This window comes from Gossypium hirsutum, chromosome A12 (assembly GCF_007990345.1).
Source record: "Gossypium hirsutum isolate 1008001.06 chromosome A12, Gossypium_hirsutum_v2.1, whole genome shotgun sequence".
In the NCBI taxonomy this organism is placed as follows: domain Eukaryota; kingdom Viridiplantae; phylum Streptophyta; class Magnoliopsida; order Malvales; family Malvaceae; genus Gossypium; species Gossypium hirsutum.
The window spans coordinates 7,000,837-7,019,798 of NC_053435.1; the positions used below are offsets into that span (position 1 = coordinate 7,000,837).

The following is an 18,962-nucleotide window of genomic DNA, read 5'->3' on the forward strand; positions in this document are numbered from 1 at the left end:
TGAATCGTATCTCTGGGTTAAACTAATATTGTGGATTGTATCAAGCCCATCAATGAGGATTGTATCAGTTGGAAAAACTTATTTAGAAAACCATATTGAGTATATCAAATAGCTTCAATTGAGGAAGTTAGATCAAATTGAAATGTTCAAAACTTAACTACCAACAATCTATGTTTACCTTGATTGTTATTATTAAATTATATTCATCTTATTTAGCTAATGTTTAATAGGAATTATTATAGATTTCGTTAAGTTAGTAAGTCTCGAAAACTTCATATAATTGAGAGACTTGTATAGATTAATGTAGATAGATGGAGAGCACTTTATTTGTTTAAGTAAGGAAAATTATTTGCAAGAATGCATTTGATTGTATTATAATTTTATAAACCAAGCTCTCATAGAGAGAATTTAGGCTTAGTTTAACATTGCTTCTTAAAAGTGCTTTTAGGCCAAAAAAAAATACTTGCTTGAGCAAAAGCTAATATTTTCTATTTCTGCTTTTAGCTAAAAAAATACTTTTACAAAGCATATTTTTGTTCCAAAAGCACTTTTGAAAAGCTTAAAAGCATCTTGTTTAGTAATATTTTTATCTCGAAAGTGTTTTTTAAAAACAATGCTAAACTGATCCTTAGTGGTGAAAGATCCACTCTTCAAAAATACAAGAGTGAGGAAATTGTCATTGGGGTATGATAGATTTAGAATTACTAGCATACAGTACTGACAGAAGTGTCTAACTTTCCAAATTGCCCCTTAGTTTATTACTTATCAAAATAATTTAATGAAAAGAAATATATAAACTTACTTGAGCAAAATGTATTAGTAGGTAAATTGTTTTTAATATATCAACCAAAAATGGGGACCGGGGGTGGGGGATCTGATTGGGTAGATCCCTATAATTCCCTCACCTAATACCTTCTAAACACATGTGGTCAAACGAAAAAAATCCACCAACAAAGCAGCCCCACAGCTCCAAATGAATTGGATACATTCATAACATCCATCACTGCAATTGCATTGAAACCTTACAAAAATTGATGTTACATCAATAATGAAAGCCTCCCTACCCATTAAATTTCTTCAAGTGAAAATACTTCCACAAACAACAGTCATATTTACTAACAATCTCATCTCAACAGCTTGGTTTGTTTGTAGGGTTGATTAGAGGAGAGATGAGTAGGCACAATCAAATATGGTTGAATCAGGAAAGATTGGACGGTCCACAATCTCTGTCCCTCTCGAATAAGGTATGATCACGTGACTCACACACTCATGATTCGGCGCTTTTCATGATCATACTAATCAACCGTCTCTCACCGTTTGATCACAACCCAACCTCCATTTTCATCCCTTGATCACCTTCTTATCCTTAATACTTCCATTCTTCCTTTGCCTCTCTAATCTGTCTCTTATTATAGTACACAAACCCCCCTTTTCCCCCTTTTCTCTATCTGAAAATCACCGCAGAATCAAAAAGACCAGGTAACCTTGTGTTTTATTATAATTGCCCATCTCTTTTTTTTCTTTCTTTTATTATTTACATTTATTGCGTTAATCCCTTTTTAAAGTATGAACTTGGGATCTTATTTGATTTGGAAAGGTGATGTTTCGATTCTAAAGAAAGGAAACGATCTATTTTCTTCCTTTAACATGTGGATCAATATTGCATTTTTATGTTCGGGTTTTAGGAAAGGATGGCTTTTCGTTTTGTGGGTGTTTCTTATAATTGATTCTTTATTGATTATTCAGATGTTTAATGGTTATGATGGGCTGTTCTCTTTTTCTTTTAATGTTCTTCGTGAATTTAGGCTTTTGAAGCAACATTTGTGAAAATGGAAAATGGGGTAGTAATGGTAGACAACAAGATTGCGGAAGAAAGAGTTGCCAATGAGGAAGTGGAGGTGAGGGTTGCTGGGGATTCCTGTGAAACAAAAGAACCGGTAGATGAGGTTTCTGGGGAGGCAATTGCAACACAGGAGATTTTGCAAGAACAGGCAGAAAAACCTGGAGTGGATGGCAGCAGTTTAGTTGCCGATGCAATTGGAAATGTTGAGACATTTGGTGATACTGGTTCAGAGGTAGTTAAGGAGAATTTGAATTTAGAACCTAAAGAAGAGACCTTTCAAGAGGCTGTTGAGGTTCTAACTGAGGTTGGAGCTCTGGAGAATGCAATTCCAAGTGAGGTTGGAACTCTGGAGGTTGTGGCAGAGTCGGTGGACCAGCAGAAAGGGGAGTGTGTTAGTGGTGGTGTGGTGTTGGATAAGATTGACGAGGGAGGGACTGAAATGGGCGAAAGGACTGATGAATTGAATAGTGCGAAGGAAGTACCTGAAGTCAGTGGTACCAGAGAAACAGAAGTTCCAAGGGACAAGGAAAAAAGGAATCTCAAGTTTGGTACAGTCATGGAGATGCCTGTAAAAGGAGATACTTATCAGGGAAAAGAGAGTACGGAAGTAAAAGGTGCCACAGCTGATCTTGATTCAGTAGATGGTGGTGACAAAGATGAAAAAGCAAATAAGGCTTTTGCTGCTGCGGAGGATACCATGAATGGAGAAGTAAAAGATTTATCTGGTGCTAGGGATATGAAGAATAATGGTGAGATTGATGAACTGAGAGATATGCTGTCTGAGCCAAGTAAATCTGTTGAAGAGACAGTTGCTTCTGCAGTCGGGAACTTATCCTCTTCAGAAAAGTTTACAGATGAGAGGAATGAGAAGATTGAGGTTGGTAAAGCTGATTTGAGAACAGAGGTTCATGATAGTTTTCAATCTCGGCTCCCTGATGAAATGGTGGGTAATAAATGTCAAGATATTGATTTTGTGACTGAACAATCTGATGATAAAGCAGAGAAAAGTCAACAAAATAAGCAAAGCACCCCAGTGACCCTAGAGCAGGAAGTGCAACATGCTCCAGGATCTTCAGTGTCTGCAAAAGCCAAAGAGATTGGGAAGAAAGCAGACATAACTCAGGAGCCTAAGACAAACACCTCTGTGACTAAAGAATGTTTAATTGTTCCTGCTCCGGCATCATCTGTTAAATCTACAAACCTTGCTACCCCTTCTCATCCTGCTGGCCTTGGGTGTGCTGCTCCGCTATTGGAACCTGCCCCCAGGGTGGTGCAGCAGCCTCGTGTGAATGGAAGTGTCTCTCAAGCACAGGCACAGGCACAGCAAATTGAAGATCCTGGTAATGTGGAGGCTGAGGAGAATGATGAGACTCGTGAAAAGCTTCAGTTGATTAGAGTTAAGTTTTTGCGGCTTGCAAATAGGCTCGGGCAGACTCCCCATAATGTTGTTGTGGCACAGGTTTTGTACAGACTAGGATTAGCTGAGCAGCTCCGGGGGAGAAATGGGGGCCGGGTTGGTGCCTTCAGCTTTGACCGCGCAAGTGCTATGGCTGAACAGCTTGAGGCAGCTGGAAATGAACCCCTTGATTTCGCCTGTACAATTATGGTCCTTGGGAAGACCGGAGTTGGTAAAAGTGCTACTATTAATTCAATATTTGATGAAATCAAGTTTGGCACTGATGCTTTCCAGACTGGTACCAATAAGGTTCAGGATGTTGTGGGTACTGTGCATGGTATTAAGGTTCGTGTAATCGACACACCAGGCCTTCTTCCTTCCTGGTCTGACCAATGCCAGAATGAGAAGATCCTTCACTCTGTTAAGCGTTTCATCAAGAAAACACCTCCAGATATTGTGTTGTACCTCGATAGGTTGGACATGCAAACAAGGGATTTTGGTGATATGCCCCTTTTGCATACCATAACTGATATCTTTGGTCCATCTATATGGTTTAATGCAATTGTGGTTTTGACTCATGCAGCTTCTGCTCCACCAGATGGTCCAAATGGTACTGCTTCTAGTTATGACATGTTTGTCACTCAGCGTTCTCATGTTGTACAGCAGGCTATTCGTCAGGCAGCTGGGGATATGCGACTCATGAATCCTGTTTCGTTAGTGGAGAATCACTCTGCATGTAGAACAAATAGGGCAGGCCAGAGAGTATTGCCAAATGGTCAGGTCTGGAAGCCTCATTTGTTGTTGCTTTCCTTTGCATCTAAAATTCTGGCAGAGGCAAACACACTGTTGAAGTTGCAAGATACTCCTCCAGGGAAGCCTTTTGCAACTCGAACAAGAGCACCTCCTCTACCTTTCCTTCTTTCATCTCTTCTTCAATCAAGACCGCAAGTTAAGCTTCCTGAAGAGCAGTATGGCGATGAGGATGGATTAGATGATGATTTGGATGAATCCTCAGACTCTGAGGATGAACCAGAATATGATGAGCTGCCACCTTTCAAGCGGTTGAGTAAAGCACAAATAGCAAAGCTTAGTAAAGCTCAGAAGAAAGCATATTTTGACGAGTTGGAATATAGGGAAAAGCTTTTTATGAAGAAACAACTGAAGGAAGAGAAAAAGCGGCGAAAGATGATGAAGAAAATGGCTGCTGCAGCCAAGGATCTGCCAAGTGAGTACGGTGAAAATGCAGAAGAAGAAAGTAGTGGTGCTTCTTCTGTTCCAGTTCCCATGCCAGATTTGGCGTTGCCTGCTTCTTTTGATTCTGATAATCCAACTCATCGCTATCGTTCCCTTGATTCCTCCAACCCATGGCTTGTTAGGCCTGTTCTAGATACACATGGTTGGGATCATGATGTTGGTTACGAAGGTATTAATGTTGAAAGACTGTTCGTTGCAAAAGAGAAATTTCCTATTTCTTTTTCTGGCCAGATTACAAAGGACAAAAGGGATGCCAATGTCCAAATGGAACTAGCCAGTTCTTTAAAGCATGGGGAAGGTAAAGCAACTTCAGTGGGTTTTGATATGCAGACTGTTGGAAAGGATTTAGCCTATACACTGCGCAGCGAGACCAGGTTTAGTAATCTGAAGAAGAATAAGGCAACAGCTGGCATCTCAGTTACACTCTTAGGTGATGCACTATCAGCTGGAGTGAAATTTGAAGACAAACTAATTGCTAATAAGCAGTTCCAGGTAGTCATGACTGGGGGTGCTATGACAGGACGCGGCGATCTTGCTTATGGGGGCAGCTTGGAAGCACAATTGAGGGATAAAGATTACCCTCTGGGTCGCTCCTTATCTACACTTGGTCTATCTATCATGGATTGGCATGGAGATCTCGCCATTGGATGCAATATACAATCACAGGTACCTGTTGGACGGTCTACAAACCTAATAGCTCGTGCCAATCTGAACAACAAAGGCGCAGGACAAGTCAGTTTACGAATAAATAGCTCTGAGCAGCTTCAGCTTGCTTTGACTTCTCTCTTTCCATTACTGAAAAAACTATTTGACTATTTCCATCAAGTGCAGTATGGACAATGATGAAAATTAGGTTTGCTACGGAAATGACATTTTTAAAAATGGCCATATCTCTGTGGTCTTTCAAGAGGTGAGTGAAACATTGAAAGTAAGGTGCTGAAATTTCTATAGTATTTTTCTACCATTTCTTTTTACTTTGCTGGATATGTTGATTGTAGTTTCTTTGGTTAGATATTTTGCATAATAAGGTTATTTTTGTTCCCATGGAACCATCCTCAATCAAGAATTGCTTCTTTTCTCACTTGCCTACATTATTAAAATACTATAGAATATATGTAGCCAAAATATTCTACAAATTGGTGATGATGAGGTGACATTTCAATATTCATCAGGGCCGGAATTAGAAATGTAGTGGCACATGATAAAAGATCACTTGCACGGGGTTAATTTGCAGGTGACATTGCCTGTGGATTAGCTTTTATGGAGCGTAAAGCAGTGATGAGGACGCCCCTAGTGGAACCCATGAGGGCCCCTATTCATGTGTAACAGCTGCAATTGAATTGTAAGGGAGTTGAGAAGGGCAGTCGTGGCTTTCCTCAGGAGAGTTTTATAGGGGTTTCCTCTCCCCTGAAGGTCTCCCCAAAGGGTCATATCAGTCCCATTTCAATTGGTGGCCAGTGGCCCATGAATAAGAGAATAAGAGCAGCCTTTGACTCAGGGTTCAGTACTCTCCAGTATTATTTGTACTCTGGCATTGCCCAGTATTCGAAAAATATAGTCACAACAGTGTCGTTGATAATTTTTGAATATAATAACTTCTGTCGTACATCCAACACAATACAAAACACGATATACAAACATAGCATGAAAAAATAACACGGATACGTAGATTACCGTTATGTAGCTCAAGAAAGCTGATTCCTCCGAATTGTGAAACTCTAGCGTTATAGAAAACAACAAGAACTACACGTCTGATCTGTTCTGGGTTCAAGCCTTCCGAAATGTGAGCGTTAGATTCACTACGCTTCAGCTCCATGTTCATCATTGTATGTATTAGGCCCTAGTTATATCTAAATGTTGTTTACCCAATGATTCCTTTATTGGTTGAGATCAAGCTCCGCTATAGTTCACGTATAATAGTAGAAGCTAGTTTCATACGATACGAGGGGGTTTTCTTTGAAGTATACCATATACACGATGGCATCGAAATGAACCATGACAGATGACGACCCTTAAATATTAATGCTTCTTAAGGGCAATGGTTGGCCATAGATATTTTATTTTTACTACTAGTATTTTAACTTTTTTTTAATATAATTAAAAACTACTCTACTTTTGTATTGCGGTTGAAAGTGATTTTAAAAGAATGTTTTTTTGAAAAGTATAGTAAAAAAGTGCTGTAAAAAAGATATAGTTTGTTAAAATTAGAATTAGTTTATCATTGAGGTTGAAAGTATTTTTGAAAAGTTTGATAGAGTTTATTATTGTTGGTAAAAAGTGTTTTTGAAAAGATAAAATGTCAATTCTAAACATGATGTTGTAAAGTAAAATATTTAATGAGAGATAAAAAAGGTAACTTCATTAAAAATCACTTTTCCAAAAATTAAAAGCTAAAAAAATTTATTTTTTTGGTTTAGGTTAAAATCCCAATTTAAATCAAATGTTTGGTTTTAAAATCGGCTTGTTGATTTTTTTATTTTTTTTTTGAAATCAAGGTTTGAGTTGAAAAGTGTTTTTCAACCTCCATGATAAATAAAACTTAATGTTTTTTTATTGTTGCCAAAAAATGCAGTTGAAGGTTAAAACATTCATTATAGATATGATAATAGTAACTACTTAAGTTATTTGATATTTAAATAATTTAATATAGTGATATATGAAATATAAATTTTAAATACATTTTAAGTAATTAGTATAATTTTTTTTAAATTAATAATATATAAAATATTTTAAATAATCAAATATAATAAATAATATTTAAAAATTAATATAAAGATATTCAAATAATTTAATATAATGATATATAAAATATAAATTAATCTAATTTTTATATACCTTTTAAATAGTTAATATAAATAAAGGTATTTTGATCATGATAGTAGATAGCGTCCCAGTACTGCTTATACCAGTCGGATAGCTCTTTCCGGCAGTAAACAGAAACAATAAACTTTAGGTTCCATTCCATTGCAAGTTTCGATCAATACCAATCATATCAGTGCGTATCTATTAATTTCGTCCATGCCACCTGAAATATGGTATACTGGTTGGTACTAAAAAATAATTTTAAAATATACTTTAAAATTAAATTTAATCTTTTATTATTTATTTTGAATTTGTTGAATTATGAATTATTATATGTATAATATGGAATGATTTTATTGTTTAATTTATGAAATAAATTTTTTAACTTGTTTATCTTTAATTTGTTTAGGGGTGTTTGGTAAACAGTGTTTTGGACATTTTTTAGCTGATTTGGGCACAAATTGAAGATTGGTAGTCACACTCTCTAATTGTACTGTTTAGTGAAGGGAGGTTTCCAAGAGTTTATTGAGCTAAAATCTTCAAAATAAAATACACAAAGATGGGTAACGTTTTTCACAAATTAGATATGTGGAATGGTATATTTGATCATACTTACTCAAAAATTACTCCCTTTACCAGTGCTCTTAAACATAATTTCATTTACAAAATGATTTCATCTATTAAGGTTAGTTCTTTCTATACTTTTAAATTGCTGTACTTTTTTGCCGAGTCGATTTTTTCCTCCCTATTAGTCGAATTTTTTCCATGTATTTCCTATTTTTTTTGTCTTTGTAATTTGAAGTTTTGGTCCCTATAATTCTAATATTTTTTGTCCTTGTAGTTCATTTTTTTCCTCCAAAGTCAAATTTTTTCTTCCTATTTTTTTAATTCATGTAATTCTTTTTTATCCTATAAGTCGATTTTTCCCCAATTCAACTTTTTTTTGTCTCTATAATTTGATTTGTTTGTCCCTATAATTCAACCTTTTTTGTCTCTGTAATTCAAAATTTATTATTATTATTATTGTTTTTCCTATCAGTTATGGTTTATTTTTATTTCGTATTAAAATATGATTTTTATATCAAAAGCAATTTGCATTATATTTTCTATTTTTGCATTATACTTGTTCTAAAAACTTATTAATTTTTTCCATCGATCTCTACCTCCTATCATTAATCTTTTTTTTTCTTTTATTTAGTGAAATGATTTTGTATAGAAAATATTTGCATGATAAAAGAAAAGAAGCCCGTCCAAGTCGAGGTTATAGTTGAGAATTTTCAGGTTAGGTTGCAATGGTCTCTATTTCATTGGCTACCTGCTTGTTTAAATATCTGTTTTTGGCACAAGTTTTATTGCATTGCCATTTGTCTCTTATATCTACACCAAATTACCTCCTCTTAAATGCTTTGTTGTTTCACAGAAACGAACCAAATTACATTATGTGCTGCATGATATTTATTATTATTAGCAATATTGAATTGGAATGTTTATTGGTGTTTTTGGTTCAAATTTTGTTAGAGCTATATAATTAAAATAAGTGAATTTTTTTAGAGCTATATATCCCCTGTGGTTTGCGGAGCCTTTGGACTCAATGGCTTGTCGGTTCTATTCCATGTCCCACGGTTCTGTCCCGCCGAAACTGAGTTTAACATCTGCCGACTCCGTTTTGTCTCCTTCTTTAGCATCTACCTAAGCTAACCCATTGCCTACAAACAACCACTTTCTCGTTCTAATCTGTTTTCCTTTTACATCGAATTTGAAACCCAAATTTTTATTTTTAAGATATGGATTTCAATCAATTTGTTGTGAGCTTTGCTTGCTCGACTTGATTATGTTACTGATGGCAGTTTATTGATTATAATAGCAGAGATTTGTTTTATGATAATTTGGAACGAAAGAAAATGCCGTCCAAGAAGAGGAGAAGAAAGGAAGAGAGACCCAAGATCCACCCCAAAAACAAGTACTCCGATAACCCGCCCGATTTCGCTCTTTTAGCCTCTTTATACCCTACCTTTAAACCCTTTGTCTTCTACACTCGCGAAGGCCGACCCAGAATCGACTGGACTGACTTCAATGCCACCCGCGAACTTACCCGCGTCCTTCTCCTTCACGACCACAACCTCCATTGGTGAACACTCTAGGCTTGCTTCTTCTTTACATATTGCTGTTATTGTTTATTAACTTGAAATGGATTTTAACAGGTGGATTCCTGATGGGCAGCTCTGCCCTACGGTGCCCAACCGCTCCAACTACATCCATTGGATTGAAGATCTTCTCTCTTCTCACATCATTCCCAGAGATAACAGCAATGAAGATAATGTGAGGGGATTTGATATAGGAACTGGAGCCAACTGTATCTACCCTCTTCTTGGCGCATCGCTATTCGGCTGGAGCTTTGTTGCATCAGGTTTTTTTTAAATGTTTTTCGCCTTAGTTTGCTTAATTATTCTGTTCATAATCCACCAATGTCTCATGTGAAATTCTGGGTTTTAAACATTTCTCTACTTGATTGCAGATATGACTGATGTAGCTATAGAATGGGCAGAGAGGAATGTTAAAAACAATCCAAATATTTCAGAATTAATTGAGATTAGAAAAGTTAAATGTTCTCAAAACACCCTTTCTTCTGAGGGGTTAAGTGTTGAGTCTAGCTATTCTGAGGAAAGAGAAGGTTTGCCGTCTTCTTCCCTTGATATGCCAGCAGGTGAAGATAAGAGCTATAATGGACCTTCTATACTTGTTGATGTGGTAAGGGATGGTGAGACCTTTGACTTCTGCATGTGTAATCCCCCATTTTTTGAAAGCTTTGAGGAAGCAGGATTGAATCCGAGGACTTCTTGCGGTGGAACTTATGAGGAGATGGTCTGCCCTGGTGGTGAAAAGGCCTTTATTACACGTATTATTGAAGATAGTGTTGTGCTGAAGCAATCTTTCCGGTATTATTCTCAGGGATATCTCCACCTCGTTTAGCTTAAGTTGTTACATTCACTTAATGCTAACCTTTAAGTTTGCACTTAGGTGGTATACGTCAATGGTTGGAAGGAAAGTGAATCTCAAATTCCTAGTGTCAAAGCTTCGACAGGTTGGAGTTACTGTAGTAAAAACAACTGAGTTTGTCCAAGGGAAAACATGTCGATGGGGACTTGCTTGGTCCTTTGTGCCTCCTGCAACGAAGATAGTTACACCTCATGTGACTGAAAAGAACATTCTCTCCTTCATGCTTGAGGTTTGGCTATTTTCTTTAGTTTGTCTTAATAGTGTTCAAGTTTCTTTTCTCCACAAGCTTATTTGGAGGTATTATCCGACATTGACATCAGATGGATATCTACATTGCTTTTTGCCCTCTTTCTAAGTTAGACCTTGATGCAGCTTAAAATTTAATAATACAACTCAAAGGCATATCTGAACCATTGCGAGATTCATTATTCAGAATTTTAAAAGACATAAAAGAAATAGCTGCACGAACATTCATATTAAAGGGTCAATTTTTCACATTAGTTGACACATGCACAAAGTATCTTCAATTCTTATTACTATGCATCTCTAGCTGCTTGTATGGAGATATAATTTAAATCTATAGGCTTCTTTTTTTCTTTTATCTATATGTTTTTACGAGATGTTGCATTTTCTTTTTCTTAGTTTTATGACATTGCTCTTTTGAACTTCTCTTCTTCCTAGGGTATTCAACGCCAGTTTGGTGCAATACATGTACTCCGGTCAGTTGAATCCTTTTTCCTAGCTGGTGGAGCATCTTGTAAATTGAATGCCTCTTCTTTTGTGGTTGATGTAAGCAATATCTCCGTCCACTTATCATAGTGTCTTTTGACGTTGAATGAAAATTTGCTCTATGCTTACTCGCAAGACAATCTCATTTTAATAGATTACTGCATCAGCTGATCACTGCAATGCTCTGCTGAACAATGACGTAAAACATATTGATGAAGTTGCTAGTTGCAGCAATGTGCAAGAGGCACCCTCAAACCTGTGTTTTCGTATTTTGGTATGGTTACCTCAATTCTCTTGAATACAATTTGACCTGTGGTCAAGACTCTATACATGATTGCAATATTTGTTTTCAGGTCTTTCAGCAAATCCCAGGCACACTACTTGTTAAAGGATCATTACAGCATAGAGATAGCGCACTCTCAGGTTTTCACTTACTGTTTTCCTAATCTTTACAGAACTCAATGTTCTTACCTTTGATGGTGTTTTTGAAGCTTACCTGACCACCACAATAATCCTTGATCTATCAAATCTGAATTGGACATGCAGCCATTAACTTGCAGAATGCTTCCCGTAATTGATTGCTCAAACACTGTGAAAAGGAAGTCATTAAAACCTATCATTTTTACCAGAATAGTAGACCTGTCTGGCCAAGGCCAAGTCCAAATACTTATTCCTGGTTCAGATCAAGTAGCAAGAAATAGAATGTGAAATTCCATCTCGTTTTTCTTTTCTCAATCATATGGGAAGTCTAGAAACCCACCTTAGTACCCAGATATTGGTCATGCATATAATATTTTTTTTTAGTCTCTGTGAGTTGTTCCATGATACGAAAAGTTCCAGTTATGTGTGTGTGTTGGGGGGGGGGGGTTGGTTATATACATATATATTTCATACAGTCTTCGTCAATCTTCATTAATGCTATTTGATTCCCAGCCATTCTGTTATTTTGACTCGGTGTTAACTGTATGTTTCGTTTTCTGATGGACCTATGATGTACTCTTAATTTTAGACTACTCAAATACTTGGACTATAATTCTTCTCTTGTTCGCAGGATTGTTCTCCTCAATAGTCCAACAGTTGGAGGCTTCACTGAGACAAAAGTTTTGCAAAGAGAAGACTGGCACCAATTATATCTAGGGTCCTAATCACATTATTCAGCGATGCAACATTTAGATTCCATAAATTGGAAGCTCATGTTTAGGACACATAACTGCTCCTACTGGGGGCTTGCTACTGCCCTCTGGAAGGCAATGTATGTACTTACTACTGAGCCATAAACACGGTACATGCTTGGAAACTTTAAATTATAAACTTATAAGCATCTTGAGCCGAAAATGTGCTTTTTTCTTTCTCTTTCTTTTCCTGAAAAGTTAAGGCCTGTTGGCCCAGCTTATAAGGGCTTTAAGAATTGCAGAAAAACCAAAAGCTGAAAGTATCAAAACTAGCCAATCCAACAAGAACATAAATATGCAAAATGTTATACACATTATATACTGCATTACAAACAAATTTGCATGCTTGTAGAAACTAGGTACTGCAAAAGAAATGTCCACTGAAGATGAGAAAAAGTTGACAGACTCATCAACACTCGCCATGGACCCGGGCGTGTGTAAGGCCAACACAAGCATCAACAAAATCCCCACCAATAAAATCTGTAGAGAATACTTGCAACCTATTGGCGCAACCTTCGGCAAAGCACCGATTGATGAACAGCCTAGCATATCCCTGAATTCGGCCTGTTACTGGTCTAACGCATACCACAGGATTATCTGGCTGTGCTGTCACTGTGTTCTCCACTCTGTAGAAGAAATTCCTTGATGAAACTGGTGCTTGGTCACTCAAATACTTCAAATTACTATCAAACTTTGTGGATGGCAAATCTGTGTCAATCCAATTGTCCTTGAGATATTCAGCACTCCAGAATGGAGACCCTGGTTTAGGCTGAGCTGAGTTTCTTGGTTTCCAGACACAGATAATCCTCTTTGGCAACAATTCTGCAATTGTTTTGCCAAAGACGTAATCATCCTGGTGGATGAGGTACATGCCGAGTTTTTCCTCCAAGTAATCCTCAAATTCAGGAGGATCCCGGTGCCCGTATTCAGTGCGGATCTCCAGAATTATGACCTCGGATGTTGTCTCGAACAAGAACTTCTTGACATCATTTATGACAACATCGATGTTGTACGTCAACAAGATACCATGGCAGACATGATTGTTTTCATTAACTCTAATATCCAAAACTCTGGTGCCTAGAACAAGCTGCTGGTAAACAGACAAAGTCTGGCATTGCGCAAAAGGCCGAGAGATGCAGGGAATTCCTATCCTGTCGGTAGCAGAATTATGAGTTCCAGGCCATACAATGTTGTTTATGTGAAGGTCCTTAGGACCAAGGCTGGCCATCCAATTCTTCCTGTCAGTAGGACGATAGTCACAACCAGGGAATATTTCCCCGCAATTTTCATTAAGGTCAAAAAGCATTTGCTTTTCCACGGAGACTGCCTTGCACCTTTGGATCTGTTTAGAGACCTCAGAACCCATTGAGAAGAAGAAAAAGAAGATTGCAGATTCCTTTCAAATCCTTCCTCCTCCTTCTCCTTCTCCTCCTCTTCTTCTTCTTGTTGGTATTTCCCTGCTTTTCCTTGTCTTTCAAGTTGCAAATTAAAAGGTTTTGTTTATGGGATTGAATATATAACATCATGACGTCGGATAGATTGTGTTATATTGTAGGGTCGGCCTTCTAAGAGAGACAGCTTTCTCAAAATTCTATTTTCCTCTCAATTATTATCTGCTATCTATGTTTTTTTTTAATTCAAACAGTAGGTGAAAAAACTATTTTTAGTCATGTGAGCGGCTTTGAATTTCATTGCTTTATTGGTTGAGAATTAAAATTTATTTTCTCTGGGATTCTTCCACCTGTATGGCTGTCCGACATTCTGTCGAACGACGTGGTTTGTTGGTCTTTAACATTTTCAGTTCCTCCCCATTTCTTGCTAAAATCTACCTCTTTCTTCACTTGTCTCTTATCCATAAGGTGCCCGACTTTCTCAACCAATTCCCATTTCCCAATTGCACCATATATACTTGAAAGCAATACATACAGGCTGCTTTTCTCCCCGGTTCTATATTTCCATGGATTCTAGAAACAGCGAGAAGGGCATTCCATACCTGGCTACCATGCTCCAGATGGTTCATTGTAGATGCTCCATGTTGAGAAGGTTGTGGAGCTAAGTTTAAAAAGGTTAGCAGGATTCTTGAGTTTGTTCCACTATTGGGGTGTTTTGGAGAGCATGGCTTGAATAATTAGATATGGATATTATTAAGAATTCTACTTCTTAATCTTTTTCTAGAGTAAAAGTGTTTTTTCTCTCCCTCTCCTTGTTGATTAAACCGTGCACTTGCACTTAAGTTTGCAAATAGCATTCTTTTTGCTAAAATGAGTTATATGAGTGCAACTTCTACTAAACAACCATTATATCCATTATTTTCATAACTTCTCTTCCATTACTTTCATTATCCAATAATTCACAAACACAATCTTATGAATTAATTAACATCTCTCCTACGTTCTAAAAAAATGTCATAATCAACTAGCTATCAAGCTTTAGATGGCTCATCAACTGGTCGAAACGGCCGGCTCCACCTAGGAGATCAATCAAACACGTATAATGTTGTTGGTCGGAAAGTATGCCATAATCAAAAGAAATGCATTGAAAATACCTACTTGAACAAGGCCGGAGTGACTGGCTACATGCATTGACCATAACAGCAAAAGTGGTCCTGTCCTATCTGGCTTCACTCCCATTTTTACCATGTTATCAAACATTTCATTGCCTCTACACTATGGCCATATTGTGCTAATGCAGAAAACTTTGTGTTCCACAATACAGCAACCTGCTTATTATGAGTAAGACCAAAATTCCATTTGCCAATTTTAAGACAGTCGCATTTCGAATACATATCAACGAGAGAACTGACAACTATCATGTTTGGCCTAAAATTAGTTTGTATCAAACAAGCATGTATTTGTCTACCATGTGGAAGTGAAGCTATACTAGCACAAGCACAAAGACAACTACTAAACGTAAACTGATCAGGTCTAAACTCTACATGCCGTGATCCTCATAAAAAAACACAAGCGCCTTATTCCCCATGCCATTTCTGACATAACCAAAGCTGATTTTTTTCAAGCATCTCATTAGCTGATTCCAAATCTCCCCATTGATCATACCCCGAAACCAAAGTCGTCCAAACAAGAACATCTTTTACTTGCATCTCATCAAGCAACTCCCCACCCTCTCCCATCTTCCCACATTTCACATTACCATTAAAAATGAAACAATAACAGAGATTTTTACCCTAATAATATTATTTTAATATTTTTTTTACCAAAATGATGAAGGCTAATTTTTCTAAAGGCCAAATCAAATGTGTTAATGATGATTTGAAGAAGTTGAGCTCCATTTATTAAATTGGAAGGGACAAGACCCGACCACTACCCAAAACCCCCCTACAACCCAACATTAAACCCACTAACCCTAATTGATACTACCATCCCACAAACCACAACATAAACTATCCCGCACCCTTAAAAATAATATCCCCACAATTTCAAAAAAATATATATATTCCAAAAAAAAATCCGAAATATCTCAAAAAAATAAAAAATATTGAAATTTCTAAAAATTCATTTTTTCAGAGAAAAGTTTCAAATTTATGTAAACTCCCTCAATTTAATTTAAATTAATTAGGTTATTATCTTATTCTTATAAGAAATATATATATGATTATTGAATTTATTTTTGATTTGCAGGGTTTTGTAATTATAAAAAACAATTATAAGTATATATGAATCCTAAATTTGTTATAAAATATGTAAAATGTAGTTAATAATTATTTTTTATATATTAATTATGTAATTGATGGAATTATTGTATAAAAAATGCATGCATATTAAAAATATAATTTGTTTATTATTAGCATTATCGTTTATGGATTTTTTTTAGAAAGTAAATAATTTTGTGAAATATGTTGAATATATTGTAAAATATTTAAAATTTAAGTATAAATAAATTTATTGTGAAAAATGTTAGATATTTTATGAAATATGTTGAATATTCATGTTAGGATCGAGAATATTTTAATATATATTTGTAATGATTATAATGAATCAGATGTTAATATTATTTTTGTTAGCAATATTTAATTGTTTGTTTACTTATAATTTGTTTGTTTTCAAGGTTTTGAAATTTTCAAATAGAATTGTAAGTTATACATGAAATATAAAGTTATTGGGTATAATATGTATCCTTTAGTTAATAATTATTTTGGTATATTGAATATGTAGTTGATAAAATTTTCTTGGAAAATATGAATGTATGTTAATAAAATAGTTTAGTATTATGTTATGGAGTAGGAAACTTGAAAATGGATTTTTTAGTGAAATATGATGAATATAGTGTGAAATATGTTAAATTTGATTATAAATCTATTTGTTGTGAAAATAGTGAATATTTTGAGAAATTTGTTGAATATGAATGCATGGTGTGAAGATATTCTAATATATATTTGTAATGATTTTAATGAATTTTAGCTTTAGTTAAATTAGATGTTTAAAAGCCATTGCAAATGTTTGTGATTGTGAAAATATTTTATATTTGTTTGTTGCTTTTTTAAGTTTGAGGAAAATGATATTATTACAATTTTCGTATATTAGATAAAATATTAGAAATGATAATGTTATTTATATAAGGCGTGTCATTTTATAGCACCCTTTAGGCCCATTAAGGGGAATAGATTGTTATACATTAGTAATCACCGATTCAAGCCCTATTAGGGATCCGGATCTTTAACCCGTGACTTGAATAGGCCCCACCAAAAGATTAAATGCGAAAAAAGCCACGGAAGGACAACAAGGAGGGTCCACGGACCTTGCTCGCAGACTCAACTCGCAAGGTAAAGCCAAGGACTTAGCTTGTAACGCAACGCCACAGATTCAGCTCACAATGACCCAAGGAAGGCCACTACCTCAACTTGCATACACTCAAGGAGCTCATAGAAAGGGTCATATGCTTCGTAGGCCACCCAAACATGTGTCTAATGTCACGGGCCAGAGTTCAAAGCTTGTGACCATCGAACCAAATGCATCCGATGGAGGTCTATTACTTAGATGGGGATCATTTGGCCCATGTGAGCTGGCCCGATTCAAGGAACTGTTGGAGAAGCCTGTCAGATTGAAGCCTGGTTGGCCCGATAGCGAAGATATGACAACTTAGGCAACTATGGTAACTAATCTTTAAAGATAGAGGGAATCATATCTTGTAAAGATTAGATAGGATTTGATATGTCAATATCTTGTAAAATCCCTTAAATCATGGGATTGGTTAATCTCGTCCGTCGATGTAATTGTATCTTGACTATCGGTTTTAGGGGAGCTCAAGTATAAATAGAGAGCCTCCCCCTCATTTGTACTCACTACATCCATTGTATTTGAGAATTCTTAAAAGTAATAGAGTTCTGAGAGCATTTACTCAAACACCTTATGTACGATCTTTTCTGTAGCTTTCTGTTGTTCTTATAAGCTTCTTTTGGCACAAGTTTGCTTCCGCTGTACGAGTTGGTGCCTTGGAGGAGTTCTTAAGGAATCCTCATTCGAGTAAAGGCTGACTTGGGCGAGTTTGGACGAGCAAATCGCCTAAGGCCGCATGGATTGCGAGACGAAAGGTCTAGCCCCGTGACAAGTGATATCCAAGCTGTTGGTTCGAAGGCACCGTTGGGATGTTGAAAGAAGAGTTTGAACAAAGGAGGGCAAGGAAATGTTTAAGGGAGATGTTATCGGCAGTAGAGGAACGTGTGGATAAACTCGAGGGTTCCATAGAGGACGTAAAGGAGGCACTCGATGGGTTTGAGGGTCACATAGACAACTAGAAGGAACAGTCTAGAGACTATGTAAAGATGTCTCTTAATTCGACCATGGATAAGGTAAATAAGTTATTTGATTCACATAAAGATAAACTGTCGGACAGGAACGATGCTCTTGAGGCCATGTTGATGGCTTTGAAGGAGGAAACAATGGCCACGACGCTGGCTTTAAGCACAAGAATAGAGAAGCTCAAGGGAGAGCTGGCCTTGTGTCGAGCAGCGGTGGGGAAAGGAGTGTCAAGTGCATCACTCAGTAACGAGTATGTCCCGAAGCCGAAAGAGTTTGTGGGGACAAGGTCTGCATGTGATGTGGACAATTTCTTGTGGATGATGGAAAACTACCTCCGTGCCAAAGACATCATGGATGATGCGGGTAAGGTACAAACTGCTTCATTATTTCTTACTGATATTACGTTTTTATAGTGGCGAGGTAGGACCACAGATAAAAGGCAAGGTGAGATTGGAACATGGGAAAAGTTTCAACGCGAGTTGAAGGGACAGTTTTACTCGGAGTTTACAGAGGAAGAAGCTCGGGAAAAGTTGCAATGGATAATGCAACGGGGCACAGTGGGGGAGTATGTTCGTGAGTCCAAGGAACTCATACTCCAAGTTTTGGATGTGACCGAGAGAGAAACAATGCTTGCTTTTCAATAGGGATTAAAGTTGTGGGTCAGACATGAGGTAGAACAAAGAGGTGTCCAAAAGCTGTCAGAAGTCATGACGGTAGCGATATTCGTGGTTAAGCTTGGTCTAGGAAAAGACAAGCTTGGATCTTCTAAGTCCAAGAAAAGGGGCGTATGTGAAGGGAATCACAAGGAAGACATGAATGAGTATGGCAATGGCAACGGTGACAATTGTAGTAATGGGAAACCACGAGTTGAGAAAAAGAAACCCAAGAGGAAAAGGGACAAGCTGAAATACTTTCTCTGCGACGGTCCACACATGTTAAAGAAATGTCCGATGAAATTCGCGCTTAGGAAGAAGCCGGTAGGTAAGGCCTTGGGACTTGGTTTGAGCGCAAGA

At 36.8% G+C, this 18,962-nt stretch overlaps 3 protein-coding genes across 10 annotated transcripts; 2 read left to right on the forward strand and 1 right to left on the reverse strand.

Moving 5' to 3' along the window:
• The first annotated feature begins 928 nt into the window (after positions 1-928).
• LOC107932645 (translocase of chloroplast 120, chloroplastic) lies at positions 929-6,099 on the forward strand. Of its 6 annotated transcripts, none has more exons than XR_005906067.1 (3): positions 932-1,244; positions 1,806-5,403; positions 5,666-6,099. XR_005906067.1 is itself a non-coding variant. In XM_041082595.1 (2 exons), exons 1-2 carry the CDS (start codon positions 1,170-1,172, stop codon positions 5,334-5,336), a joined length of 3,606 nt encoding a protein of 1,201 aa, XP_040938529.1. In that variant the 5' UTR covers positions 929-1,169; the 3' UTR covers positions 5,337-5,574. The 6 variants fall into 6 exon arrangements, 2 of the variants coding, with proteins under 2 accessions (XP_040938529.1, XP_016720199.2); XR_005906068.1 differs by having other exon boundaries at positions 5,728-6,099; XR_005906070.1 differs by lacking the exon at positions 5,666-6,099 and adding an exon at positions 5,449-5,574 and having other exon boundaries at positions 1,806-5,394.
• Positions 6,100-8,651: 2,552 nt separating this feature from the next.
• On the forward strand, positions 8,652-13,826 carry LOC107932657 (U6 small nuclear RNA (adenine-(43)-N(6))-methyltransferase). 3 transcript variants are annotated; one of them, XR_001693464.2, is made up of 9 exons: positions 8,815-9,423; positions 9,497-9,702; positions 9,811-10,231; positions 10,314-10,521; positions 10,974-11,081; positions 11,176-11,295; positions 11,375-11,444; positions 12,073-12,303; positions 12,546-13,826. XR_001693464.2 is itself a non-coding variant. In XM_016864719.2 (8 exons), the coding sequence occupies exons 1-8, from the start codon at positions 9,197-9,199 to the stop codon at positions 12,156-12,158; spliced, it is 1,446 nt and encodes a 481-aa protein (XP_016720208.2). In that variant the 5' UTR covers positions 8,652-9,196; the 3' UTR covers positions 12,159-12,372. The 3 variants fall into 3 exon arrangements, 1 of the variants encoding a protein (XP_016720208.2); XR_001693465.2 differs by having other exon boundaries at positions 12,073-12,273; XM_016864719.2 differs by lacking the exon at positions 12,546-13,826 and having other exon boundaries at positions 8,652-9,423; positions 12,073-12,372.
• Positions 12,480-13,826, reverse strand: LOC107932673 (uncharacterized). The gene has a single exon (XM_016864732.2). The coding sequence runs from the start codon at positions 13,557-13,559 to the stop codon at positions 12,603-12,605; it is 957 nt and encodes a 318-aa protein (XP_016720221.2). The 5' UTR covers positions 13,560-13,826; the 3' UTR covers positions 12,480-12,602.
• Positions 13,827-18,962: the final 5,136 nt, after the last annotated feature.